Below are 14,008 nucleotides of genomic sequence, written 5' to 3'. Positions count from 1 at the left end.
TGTATGCTGAGAGGAAAACCTCCAAAAAGTGAACGCAAGCATGTTGTACAAGTGTTTGAGTCAGCAGGGAAATTCCCAGTTTTTGGATAGCATTGCTTATTTTCAAATCAAAAGTATAATTTCAGGATTTCCTAAGCACTGAACAGGAGCTGCAAGCATGCTTTATGGCAGCTGTGGCAATAATCAACCAAGGCTTTATTAGCCAGGAGTTCCAAGTAGTGCATTAGTCATCCGACGCTGAAATCCCTGACCTGAAATTTGTGTCCTGTCCCAAGGCAGCTCCTACATACAAGGGTGTAGTATGTCAGATAAGAGTCTAGTGAGCAAATAATGAGACAGGCCTTACTGCGCTGTCATTAAAGATTATGTAAGAATTTATTAATTGTGATATTTCCATTAAATTCAAAACTTAGTTGTCTGGTAGCGTTTGCATTTTATATGGCAAAACTAAAGCAATTTGCGATATGTGTACAGAAATTTATCAGAATGGATCATTAATAATTTTTTTAGGGGAGATTAGTTTGTGCTCCCAGCTAAAATGGCAGTTCCTTTTATCTGCTTCAAGGTTTTCATTATTTCATTGGCACCACGTGTATAAATTACTTCCACTTCTGGGAGGAATTATTGAGATCCCTGGTGTGTATGTGCAATGCAGTTTTGCATGAGCCTGTTTTCATCCTTTGAGCCTTCAACTCTCACAGTCGGAATTGCCCACTACTGTTTCTATTAAACATGCAATTTGTAGAAATTGATTTGAATGGCTGGACTTAACTGTCATTGCCCAAAAGCAGAAATAAAGTTTATAGGTATCCAGATATGTGCCTGTATTCACATGTACCTGGCCATTAATGTAGCGGCTGCGTGTCTCTGAGAGCAAAATGTACTGCAGTATGTAATTGGTGCAGATGTGTTTTAGATAGGAAATACAAATGCTGTCGGTCACTATGACCTGAATTCTTACTGTACATGCTTAATGGAAGTGGCTGAGGAGGCTGTGAGGAGCCTTGGCACTCTAGATCTGGCAGAGACTCTGGAGAGGCATTCACACCACTATGGTCTGAACTACTTTCTCTCAGCTGAAGGGCATTCAGTTAAAGCTTTGTAGCCAGAAGGGTGATTGAGCCTGGGGTGTTAGCTTATTGAAACAGAAAACATTTGCTGCTGCTACCTGTGCCTTTTGCTTATTGGACCAAGCATTTTGGTCTCCATATGCAGCAAGTGCTTTATTTTATATTTGGCATTCCTTTAAAGACAGAAGTGTGATTCATTTATTCAATGTTTTATGTAATTGCTTTATCGTGTTATTTTTTCCAGGAGGAAGTCACCCAAGGCAGCTTATGCAAGTGTCTTAAGGGTCGTCCTCTGTCAAAGATTGGGACCATTGCTTGGATGGTGACACTGAGTGATGCCGTACATAATTTCATTGATGGTTTGGCTATCGGCGCTTCTTTCACTTTATCTCTGTTTCAAGGGCTTAGTACCTCCATAGCCATCTTGTGTGAAGAGTTTCCTCATGAACTAGGTAAAGAACTCCATTCAACGTGTTGTTTACTGTGAAAATCACTGTTGTAGAAGGTTGTGGTGGCTGAAGGTTGGCAGAGCTTGGAAGAAAGTTTAGGCAAATTAATGGAAAATATTTTCAACAAAAACTTCCAAAGCACCAAACCACACATCTAGCATAGGAAATTCCCAAGTGCAGGTGGATGGAAGCTGGGGAAGTATATTAGAGAGGTATTAATTACCCTGTTCATATATGCTGTTGTTTTAATTGTTTTTTAAAAATAATTTTAAGTATTAATAGTTCTGTGTTCCTATGCTGTTAGCTCAATTGCGCATCACCTATTTGCTTCAGAATAATTCAATTGCCTTTGTGTTGAAGGGAAATGCTCATCACATACTTGAATGAGGAAAAACAGCAGTGGGTTATAATTGGTATACAAATCACGTATTTTCTTCAGACTTCTGTTGAAATCAGAAAATAATCACAGTGTCATTTTCTGAAGTGTTTTTTTTTCTTCTTTCTTTTAGGGGATTTTGTCATCTTACTCAATGCAGGAATGAGTACTCGGCAGGCTCTGTTTTTCAACTTTCTGTCTGCGTGTTCCTGTTACATTGGGCTGGCTTTTGGTATATTAGTAGGAAACAACTTTGCTCCAAACATCATCTTTGCCGTGGCCGGTGGAATGTTCCTGTACATCTCTCTGGCAGATATGGTGAGATAATGTCATTTTCATTTATTTATTATTCTGCAAGAAAACAAAGATTGCACTAAATCTTCCCAGTAGAATGTGGTATTTTGTACCTCTCATGCCAGTGTCATCTACGTGTTTTTACTAGATGTTAAATCACCAATTATAGTCTTGATGGAGATGCGGAAATAGTTACGCTTATTCATGAAACGTGAAAGCATTTTGCTTCACAAATAGGGCTGATCAGATTATTGCTGAAAAGAAGTTTTAGAGAGAGAGACAAGCTTTTCATTAATTTGGACTGGTTTCATCAAAGAGTATAAATATTTTGTTTCAGCATTTTAAAGGGGCAAAGTGTTTCACCTTATTATTTTTAAAAGATTAATTTGTCTCTAAACTATATTTCAAAAGAAAAGAAAAATAAGGAGGTAAACAAAATGAAACTAAATATTTTGTTTTGAGTTGAATGAAAGGTGTTTTGTAATCTCAGTGACAATTCGGGGGCTGTTTAGGTGAAAAGCCTGACTTAAATTCTGTTCTGGTTTAAATTAAACAGTGCCAGCCCCAGTTTCCTTGTTTAGACCCCAAAATCAGCTGAAATCAATTAAAAACAGTCTATCACGTATTTTTTTTAAAAGTGCTAGAAGATATAAGCTAAAGAAATTATGGTAAGATCCAGATAAGATTCAAACGTTGGGAAGTGAAGTCTGGCTTCACACACAGTCATCAATATTGCATAAGTTACTCTTATGATGATGTTGTGTCTCTAAGTTAAAGAGATCTTTCAAGGATTTTGAGTTTTATTATGTGTAATTCAGTGCTGTAAGAACAGATGTATCTGCAAAGATGTTTGCACCTGCCACATGATAAATCCATTTTAATGTAGAACTGGGAGAAGGTGGCCTGAATTTGAAAAGATTTGAGACCCCACTTTGTTCCTGGATGTGTTTAAGAACTGTCACATAGTTACAGTGACTGTGTCATTAAATACTGTTATACTTTAGGTAATAACATAGGATTGAAAAGGTAATAATGTTAGAGTTAAATGAATAATATAAATAGTTTATTTTACAATTTTGCAGTACCTTAATTGCTAATGCTTTTTGTTTATTTTCAGTCATATAATGAATACTAGTGTACTCAATAATCATGTGTAAATACTCATGGCATAAATTTAGAGTGGCTCAGCTTAAACTTGTTATTAAATCCATCGAATTAGGTAACATTCTTTTCTTTGTATCTGTTGTTCTGTTCTCTCTATTTCTCTGTCTCTGTTTCTGTCTTCCCCCCCATCACCTCCCCTTCATCTCTCTCTTTTTATAGGTTTTTGGATTGTATCCGTTACCTATCTGAATTTTTCTTCCCCCTGAAAAGTCTGAAATAGGGTATTCGAGTGCTCTGTACAGAGATCTGGCTTTCCACTTTCTGTTACGGTTTTCACACACTTCTGGTTTCCTTGTCCAGAAGCAGGTAGGATTAACTAGAATGTGATTCCTTCCTTCTTTTCTTTTTGCTGTTCTTGTTTCCTCCAATATTGGCGTAGTCCAACCTCTGCCAGTAAGATCCCAGTGAGGTGAGGCTGTGGGCATGTGAGAATGTGTACACTGAGGTGTGTGCACAAGTGAGCCTTGCTGTATGGCATGAAGCTGATCTGGTTTGGTTTTGCCTCTTGTGCAAGAGGATTACCAAGCTCTGGAGTGATTTCTGGGAAGGTCTGGCCACTTCCCTCTAATCTTAGTCTGTTCTTCAAGAATTGCATTACCTTCAATGGTTGTTTTAGCCTTGTGAGATCAAAGATACAGCTTCTGACTCACTAAACTAACACTGACATTTACAGTTCACTGCATTCTGGCTGTACTACTCTCAGTGCAACAGGAGAGGAGTTTAAAGGTTATTTGACCATGTCCATCAAAATCAACTGCAGCTGACTTTATCTGCAGCAAACACACACCCTGGAATCACCCATATGGAGGACTTTATCACCAGTGCTCATCTGCCATCACCTCCATCACCTCCAGGAGGAGGTGTCTTTGTTTCTGCAGTTAACAGCAGATCAGTCATCCTTTGCTATTATAATATGTTGCCATTAAGATGCGAGTTATGGAATGAAGATTCCCTTCATTGCACTGTAATGTAATACATTGCATGTGTTACCACCAGTTTCACAACGTTCTTCTTCTTTCTTCCTTGCTTTGCCACTACCTCATCAGCCCACCAGACCTTCTATTTGTAACACTTATTTCTGAGGGGTTGTCTATGTTTTCAGCTTCACCTAATTTGCTTATAAAGCAGAAGAATCCTAATCCTGCATTACCTGAAAAAGGATTTCTCTGTCTATACTAGTGAAGGAAGAAACAACATTTAGCAAGATACTTGCCTCTAGCAACATATGGACCAACAGTTGGACCCTAGGAGACTGCTGGAATCAGAAAGAGGAAATTTGCATGAGAGAAAACTGGGTGAAGTCAGAGCAGAGAGGAACAAAAGCACCATTTCATTTTACAGTCCTTGGTGAAGTGGTTTTTCAGGTTAACTAGGGTGACTTGTTCCTGGGATTGCCTTCACCCTCTTTTAATTCTAATATTCAGTCCAAAGTAGCAATGTGGTTCAGTTCTTAATGCCTTCAGTTATGCACACTACCACGAGATGGCAATACTTACCTAAAAATATTCCTTTTTTCAGTTCCCAGAGATGAATGATATGCTGCGAGAGAAAGTGACAGGAAGAAAGATGGATCTCACATTCTTCCTTATCCAGAATGCTGGTTTACTAACAGGGTTTACTGCGATACTGATGATTACCTTGTATGCAGGAAATATTCAGCTGTGATAATGGAAGTGAAAATGGAATCGGTACTGAAGACATGAAGTAAATTACAAATGGAAGACACTTGAAATCCATAAAGGGACATTCATTTAATATACTTGGTTTTGAAACGGTGACAAGTCCCATCCTGTCACCCTTGCTCCAAATACAGGAAATTCTTCTTTAGGACTTGCCGTCAATCCAAATAGCAGGAGCTGTCAACTTCTGTACTATGCCAAAGAACCAATTCTAATATTTTTTTTATTTCTACTTAAAATTATCAGACATATCTGAACTGTCATAAAGGATGTTACTTGGCCAGTAGAGTTATGCAATACAAGCAGCTACGTGCAACTCAAGACCAAATGAAGGCTGAGGTCTCGAAGGAAGGTGCTTATTTAAGAGAAAATAATGGAGTCTCCTATCCTTTTGTAACTGCTGAAGGCAAGCAGTTTCAAAGCTGGTTCATTTTCATGCCTTTTATTGCAGGATTTGTCTGTGTAACATCCGCTTCCTCCTCCAACCTGCTCACTCCCCCCTATCTCCCCACTCCCAAACCAACAACAAAACCCAAGCTAGTTCAGAGTAGGTATTAATGAAGCTAAGATTTTTAATTACTAATTAACACTGGAAGGAAAGATACCAGTTACTGCTTTTGATCTTTTCTCCATATAAGTGCACTAGGGAATTGTTGATTTATTTCGAGAACCACTTTTTTGAATTAGAGGGAACCTGTGTTAAATTTATGGCAATTTATCAACTCCATAATATTTTAGAAACATTGAGTATTATTAACATGTTCAAGCATTTTGTATTTTAAGAAAATAATAATGTTTTATATTTAAGTTCCACAAATATCCCTTTTAAAAATCAGTATTTTAGGTTAAAATTTTGAAAGATTTACTGTTAGTTTTACAAAGTGGAATTTAGAAAAAACTTACTCAAATCAACATTCCAGGAAGCTTTTTTGTAATTTGCATTGTTTTCTTGTGTGCCATGGGGTGAAAGTAAGTGATGCTAAAATAAACAAACCCTTATCACTATCTGTTGCATGTGAACTTTCTACAGTCATGCTTAGATATATGAGTTCTTCTGAAATAAACAGTTCAGCTACTCTGGTGTTGTAAGATGTGTGCAAGGAAATCAATAAAAAAATGTATTCCATTTCAGCCACCACTAATCTTTGAAGGCAGTGTTATTATTCTCAAGTAAGTTACTTTTTTCATTGCTTTTTAGGCAAGTTTTACAACATGAAAGAAAATACTGTTTCTTGACGTATTTCCTGGCAGTAGGAAGGGACAAATATTTTTAATTCACTATTAAAATATTTCTTCTGTCAGGTAAAGGCTTTATTTTAATACTTTATTTGAATGTCATCTGTAATTACATTAGAAAAAATAACTTCTCTAGGTGTCTGGTTGATAGAAAGTTTCAGGCAGACTGCACAGGAGTTTTAAATGACACTTATTTTAAAATATGTTATAAATGTTAAAATGTAATTCTAGTAGTCTACGGTATTTGCTGTATGGAAAACGCATTTATTAGTCACTTTATGCTCTCTGAGTTTCTGTGAAAATGAATTCACTCACTCCATGTTCTTTAATTCTTCTGTTGATTCCTTTGATATAAGCTGTTTTTAAATGCTACTCTTTTGTATGACAAGGATGTATCATAGAAACTATGAATATTCATTGACTTTTAAAAATCATTTGACCATTCCTAGTTCATGAGATAATAATTTGCCTGCATAATACTTTTCACCTTTAAATCTAAACATTTGTTAGGGAGACTTGATTTTTGTTATCTTCCAAAGGAGGAAAAAGTGAAACAAATGGATCATGGAAATAACCTACTTTTAGATCACAGAGCAGACTAGGGATGGAACAAAGTCTGATTTTCAAGGTAGTACTTAAGTCACAAGCTAAATTGCCTTTTCTACAGGTGGAATATTCAGTAGGTAAGAAAGCTTTTTGATTTCTCTTTGAGCTGGTTTGTTGGTATAATCTTTGCTACTATGTTTGTCCAGTACATATAAATCTATTCCAATTCTAGGACTGCCAGTGATTTCCTGGATTTTGCTGATACATCCAGGGAGGAAGAAGCGTAGCAAAACATGCAAAAAATTGTTTTTTTGTGACAAATAAGACTGCAGTAAGTTACTCCCTAGAAGTTTGGAAATTAGATGAGGGGAAGATTTTCACTTTCTTTTTCATGTTAATGTCACCTGTAACACTCTTCATCTTATATTCTGTCATTTCTTCAGCCTTTTTTTCAACAATTGTGCAAATTCTGTATACAGTGTAATTTCAGAGGGCTCTTATATGCTTTTCCATCTGTTATTGCCCTAGGGCAAATTACCTAATGTTAGACATTACCCAACATACATTGGGAAGATATTCTGTGTTGGCAATGCTGTCACAGATAGTACACTGTCAGAAAGTTTCCTCTTTTTTCATTATATGGTTCAGAACCCAAGACACACTTTCAAGAGAGGTGGGGAAAAAAACTACCCCCACAAAACCCCCCCACCTATAAAAGACAATAAAGAGGGAAGAACAATTGATTTTGGAGCCAAAAACATATAAAGAACAACAACATGGACAAAGGATGAATTCTAGAGTTCTTCTGATCCCTTGAAGAAGGGATACGTAGAAAAGTGAAATGGTCTATGGGGAAAACCTGTCAAAAATGTGATACGTAATTTCTCTCTGTGATTTCAAGAAAAAAGAATTGAAGAATTAAATTGGCACTTAAAGTTTATGGTTATTACTTTTGACATTTTGATGAGTTCTTTACTGAATAAGAATGAAAAGCATCAGACTAAAAATCTGGTCTCAACTATAACTGGCTAAATTAAATATCAGCCCCATTCCCATTGTGGTCATCTATATGTTGAAGTGTTGGCCCTGCTGCTCCATCAAGTTTTACAGCTTGCCTGAAGCTTTGCATTGCTTTAGTTAAAAGAGTTACAAAACCTGATCTACATGGTTTAAATATGATTTTTAACATTCATGAATTACATTTGGTTACGCTAAGGATAGCAGTGGAAACATCTATTTAATGCACATAGAGAATCACTTGTGCGTGCTAATTTCTGGACTGCAATCTTTTTATCTTTTTTTAAGAAACCGCTGGTTTTACCTGTACATAGGTGAACAGATTTATGTATCTGCACGTTGTTTTGTCTTGTACTGTACCATCTCCTCTCTATAAGTATGGGAGCTGGTCAGCTGGAGTTGATCCCTTGAGTATGTTCCAACAGTTTGAGGTGTTTGAGCTTCCAGCCTATGTGATGGGTGCAAGAAAGCACAGGTGCTGTGAGCCCTTTCCAAAAGGATCAAAATTGTTCAGCATTCCTCAATGAAGGTTTGAGTAAAGGAAAAGAAGATAAAGAAAAAATTTCTCTAGAAATGCGTGTTTTATTTCAGAACTACATATGGAAAAGAACACCAACTTGGATTATCCTTCTGCAGTTGATTATTCTGTATAGATTGGTAGGTGCCAGCAAACCTTTTCATGTGGGCATATGCACCATATGCATATTGTAGCTCTCGACTTTTATTTTGCTATAATATCCCAAAGTTTCTAGGAATGCTGCAGCTGCTTTATCAGCTCTTAAAATATTTGATGCACAAGTTCTCTCTCTCTAAGAACTGAATAGAAACTCCTCTCCCTGTCTTGCAGTTCAATTCAAAATGTACAGGTGTGACAAGCTGACAAAGGTGCTAATATGAAAAACAGACAGCCCTAAGTCTGCTAGCAGTAGATATAATGCACCTGTCAAATATAAGATTACATTGTATTTTTAAGGCTTAATCCCCAATACATATCCTTTTTTTTAGCTGATATATCGGGAGTGGATTTTTGCTTTGTGTGTTTGCTTTTCTTTTTTTTTTTTAACTTACTACAGTACTTTTGAAGAAGATAATGTATTTACATGTTTTGTAGTTGTCTTATGATCACGACGCTTTATTCTACTTTTAAAATCTCTCCACAATTCATACATCTTCTTCCATTTTAAACTGAAGTACTACAGCATTTAAGGTTTGGGGTAAAAATAAGAGATATTGAATGGCATAGGAGGTGAACTACAGGAAGACGTAGTTTGAATTTATGGGTAGCATGTGAATTTAGGAGATAATGTAATTCTCCATAATTTAACTATTACCTGCTGCTCTGGGTGAAAACATTATGTGGAAGATTCATAAGAACCAAACTTGATTTCCTTTAGAGAAAAAGCAGTCCTGAGTCTAAGAACAAACAAGAATTGCTGCATTCTTCAAGCGATAAGATTGAATCAAAAAGCAGAATATAGGCAACTGCAGTATCCAAAGAGGGACCTGGATGTCTGTGCCGCACTCATAAAGCTGTTCTGTCTTGTAACCGTGTCATTTGCAGTCTTGTTTGTATGTGGCAAAAAACTTTGGGAGAATCCTTGATGCAGGTGAGTAATAGCATCTGTAATAGTAACATGGTGGGCTCCATGGTGCTCGATATTTCACCTACTCTTTCCCTTTTCTCTGGAAAATTAAGGAGACTGGTGGGTCAGCATATTTTGAGGGGGGTTTTAGTTCTCATGTACTCATTTCAGATCTAGATGCCAGATTGTCCCATAAAAGGGAGTCTCTGTAAACAGAATAGCTTACAGATAAGGAAAGTAACTCAACAACATGAAATAGCTATCTAGAAGAAGGCAAGACATAGAGTTAGGAGTAGAATATGAGCCTTTTGACTATATTTGTTAGCTATCCTTTAGACCATTTGGGAAGATTGATGACATTGCAAAAGGTAGTATCATCAGAAACTCTCCCTGATTCTTTATTGCAGTCTTTTAAAAAACATTGGTTACAATCTATCTGTTGTTTACTGTAGCATTTGTGTATGTACAGTTATTAATGACACTGGGAGCAACACATGCATAAATGTGGTTTAGTTTAAAGAAGAAAAGGATGCTGTTCTCCAGCAATAAAATCCAGACCTTGCATACATGGCGAAAATATAACATTTATGAATGGCTCTTGCTGGAGATCAAAAACATACTGCTTCTCAGAAACTCCAAAATCTGATCAGCTCAATTCTGCTACCTCTGTTTTACCTCGTAGTTCACAACCAATATCTCCTGATGTCAACTACATATATCCCATCCTGAATTACTCTACCATCTGAGGAGGAGCATATCATGATTTGGTTTGCTAAGAAAATATAATTGGAGCTACGACCACATGGTGTTCTGTGGTGTTGGTCTTAGCAATGGTTAAGTTAATTAAAAAAAAACCAAACCATAAAAAAAGCATTTATTATACCAGTGATTTTATTGTGTAGAACAGTGGTGTTATAGTCAAACAAAGACAAGAAGAAAATTTATTTATTTCCAGCAGCTTGCCTTGGCCAATTGGAGAGACAGCAGGAGTCGTATCTGGATAGGCTTGTTCTTGAGAAGAAACATGCACAGTGGCATTCCCTTACTGCTAAAGAGTGAGAAAACCAGCCTAATTATAAGAAACATGAAATGAGATTATATGAGTCAAGCATATTTAGTTAGAGAATTCCAAATGGCTTTGATGTCATTGGCCTAAAGCATAAAAAATCTGCACTAAAATCCACTTTTCCAATTTGTGGGTGAAAGCTAATGAAGGTTTTGTCTCACAGTACAAATTTATGTCTAGAGAAAGGTAAATAATCTCCAAATTGTTTTTATGTTTTTATAAGACAAAAAAAATTATTGCTACATTTCTGATGTGCATATTTTTTTGTTGTTGCAATGAATTGCACTAAGCTGACTTAATTGTAATGAAAAATCTCTTTAGAATGTTTAGAATGCTGAGAAGGTTGTGAAATAATTTCTCAGGTTTTCACATACTGAAATTAATTACATCTTGTAAAGTTTATCACTGAACTTTTAGTGTCTCTCTTCCTCTCTAATTGTATATACTTATAGTCTGCAGGAAACTCTTGACCATTTTAATAAGCTATTAGTACGATAATAGAGATCCCCTTTTGGTTATAAAAATGTTGGTAGTGATTTGCAATGGGTAACTGTTCATTAGAAGTACGTTATGGTGTGATTTGTTTGAAATTTCCTTTTACAAACAGCAGACAGAAGTGAAAAAAATACCTGATTCTATTATGATTAATGTTCTTCTATTACAAAGCATGGTTCTCTGTGCCGACAGAGAAATTGTCCTCCATTCAGTAAAGACTTCGTAATTTTTCACCTCATTGGTATATTAGTGAAATCAAAGCTACAGATTCTTCTGAATTGGTAAATAATTAGATGAGGCATATAATGTTCCCTGACCCTTTTTTGTTTTTTAAAAGTCAGTCCATAAAAATTACTTCTCCTTTTTGCATTTTGATTGCTTTTCCAGTCATAGCTAAATCTAGCGTTGCTTGTCTTACCATAATGAAAAATCACTTAGCAGATCAAATGAATGACTTTCATTGATGTCAACAAAGGGCCTTGTTCACTGACATGCTTGTAACAAATTTCTTCTTCAGGGAGAGCCTTGGGTGTAGAGGCATACAGCTGATTTCTAAATGTGACCATACTTACTATAATTCATACTTGAAAATATATGTCTTTGAAGTTGTCTTCTGCAAGACAGTTTTGTGAATTGAGAAACCAATGGGGCACTGTTGGACTTGCCCTGCATGTAACTTCTTGCTTGACATGTTGAATGGGTATGTCTGTGCTGCACAATGAAGAGCTGTGTTGGGAGAGATCTATGCCATCTCAGATAAACAGAGGAGTATGTGTTCATAAATAATGTATGCAGGAAGAAGGACAGCCATATTGATAAGGCAGTCAGCCCTAATAAGAAAGGTGTACTGTCATGAAATGATAGTATCTCCTTGTGATGTAGGGATACTATATCTCCAAGAAGTGATAGCAGTATATATTTGCATGCTAAGTATCAGGCACAGGATTTTCTGTCTTAAATGTATATAGTACTGGAGCTTACTGTGCTACAAACTTGGTCTGTCATAACTGTATTCTAACACATTTGGGCTAAAAGCTGCCTATAGAGCAATATCCTCACTCCTCACTCTTTAGTTCAGTTTAGCATACTCATCTCTTTTTTTTTTTTTCTTTTCAGAGTAGAATGTGTAGAATGCAGCTCCAGTATAGTATGAAACAGTTCTACAAAACACTGAAAAAGGATGACGTGAGGAACTTTTGCTTGTTCACTGAGAGTAAAGCTCCTAACTTTTGAAAGGCTAACAGTGGTCACAGCAAGCAGAACCTGCGTTTTGCATCTTGCCTGAAAAATTATGACCTTTGGTACTTCTAGCACCATAATGTTATACTGGTTCAACATACTCTCTGCAACGTCTTATAATTCATCAGTTCTTGATGATTTTTTTTTTTTCACTTTCTGGCATGCAGCCTCACTTCTTAGCTAAAGTCCTATTTCCTAATTTACTTAGCCAGGCTGAGGAGAAGGCTCATAGAGTAAAGCACAACAGAGAGGTGTCAATCTATTTAGAAGGCAGATCTCACCAGTGCAACTTAAGAGTACTTCTTAGCTGATAACTGGATGGGTGTCCAGATACATCTTGAGGCTGTATTGGGACAAGACACGAGTAAGTAGCCTCCTTCCTCCATGTCTACTCTGATTTCCACTGGAAGGAAAGTGGCTTGCCAGCAAGGGTGGATCTGTAACTGTTTGCTTTAGGCAACTGGTGTACCTGGGGCTGTGGTTTACTCTCCAGAGAATAGTTGCCTTGTTATGTACACCCAAACGTAGGTACCAACATCACTGTAGAGCAATAATTGGAGCTGTAATCATGTTTGACTAGTAATTACTTGACCTGTGTGGATGTGAAATACCTGCAAAGTTCCCAGCCTAGAGGATTCAGGGAATATGCGCTGTTTCTGAAACATTACCCTGTTGGGTCTTTAAAGTGAAACCGCATCCCAGTTTGCAGTTTATGAGAAACTTGAAAATACTGGTATTGGCAGAAAATTTTGTATATAACTACATAATAGAAGATACTCCATGAGCCACAAATCCTAATTTTCCATCAGCTGTATCTACTCTGTTTTTCTGCTGAACAACTAAACCTAACAAGATCAGTAAATCTGTACTAGCAGGTCAGAACAGGATAGTTTGGTCAGGTTGCTGGTAGGTGATGAGATGCTGTGTGTGAGGGAGGAACTTGCTTATTCTTTTTGCCTCTGAGGGATGGGTGGAGGGAAGTATATAAAGACATAGCTGATACCAGAAATACAAGTCAGGACGATCATGATTTGAGAGGGCACAATTAGTAATATAATTGCACCACAGTAGCAATAATTATTATAATTAGTTTTATTTACATAAATATAGTTCTGTACTAAATGCTGTAATTAATGTTATGGACACATTGTGATTTGTGGCTTGTAAAGTGAAAGATTATTCAAACAGCTTTCCCCTTGCATGGTAAACACTGACTTCCTTTTTGAGGCTAAGAAATGTCATAGTTTTATACTTTAAATAATAATGATTTCTTTAGGAAACTCAGCCAAGGATTGGGAGCATATGGAAGGCCATAGCGCCTCTGGGCACTGTTCAGTATTCACTAAGAGCAAAGGAGAGAGAGGTCTGGTCGACTCATCATCTGAAGTCCAACAGGCGTCTTCACATAATGTAGCACCTGGCAATAACAGGCTCAGGCCAGAGTCTGAAAGGTGAAGTCCCCAGCAGTGGGTATGAGGATGGGAAGATGATGAAATGTCAGTGTAGGATTGGAATGCATAGTACCTGCTGTTTCTATTTTGGAGGAAATTAAGGAGGAGTTGCAATTCTTCACTGAAAACTGGAGGCCACCAGAGGGTGGATCTTGGAACAACTGGTGAGGAACTAAATAAAGAAGAGAAGCAGAGGTTTGAAGCTGGCAATGGTGGTGCTGAGAGGATGGAAGTACTTCTTAAGGAAGAGTCAGCTGGAGGGCTTGGGGACAGATATACTGAGAAAGCAGGGTTGGGTAATGGAGGTGCGTGATGTCGTGGGAGAATAAAAATGGGAAAACTG

At 37.0% G+C, this 14,008-nt stretch overlaps 1 protein-coding gene across 8 annotated transcripts in view; it reads left to right on the top strand.

The window, feature by feature from the left end:
• Window positions 1–14,008, top strand: part of SLC39A8 (solute carrier family 39 member 8) — a 66,029-nt gene that overhangs the window by 18,833 nt on the left and 33,188 nt on the right. For 5 of the 8 annotated variants that reach the window (XR_014184002.1, XR_014184003.1, XR_014184004.1 and 2 more), the window contains exons 6-7: window positions 1,315–1,522; window positions 2,029–2,213. Coding sequence is in view for 1 of the 8 variants with exons in the window: in XM_082052100.1 (XP_081908226.1) it covers window positions 1,315–1,522; window positions 2,029–2,213; window positions 4,872–5,018 (540 nt within the window). In the remaining 7 variants the exon portion in view is untranslated. Of the gene's footprint in view, window positions 1–1,314; window positions 1,523–2,028; window positions 2,214–3,512; window positions 3,660–4,871; window positions 6,309–14,008 lie in introns of those variants that run through there. The other 3 variants (XR_014184008.1, XR_014184007.1, XM_082052100.1) reach the window with 3 other exon arrangements.

Source organism: Streptopelia decaocto (assembly GCF_964273445.1).
Source record: "Streptopelia decaocto genome assembly, chromosome: 4".
In the NCBI taxonomy this organism is placed as follows: Eukaryota; Metazoa; Chordata; class Aves; order Columbiformes; family Columbidae; genus Streptopelia; species Streptopelia decaocto.
Note: the sequence above shows the minus strand (reverse complement) of the source record. Positions and strands in the feature narration are given on the sequence as shown.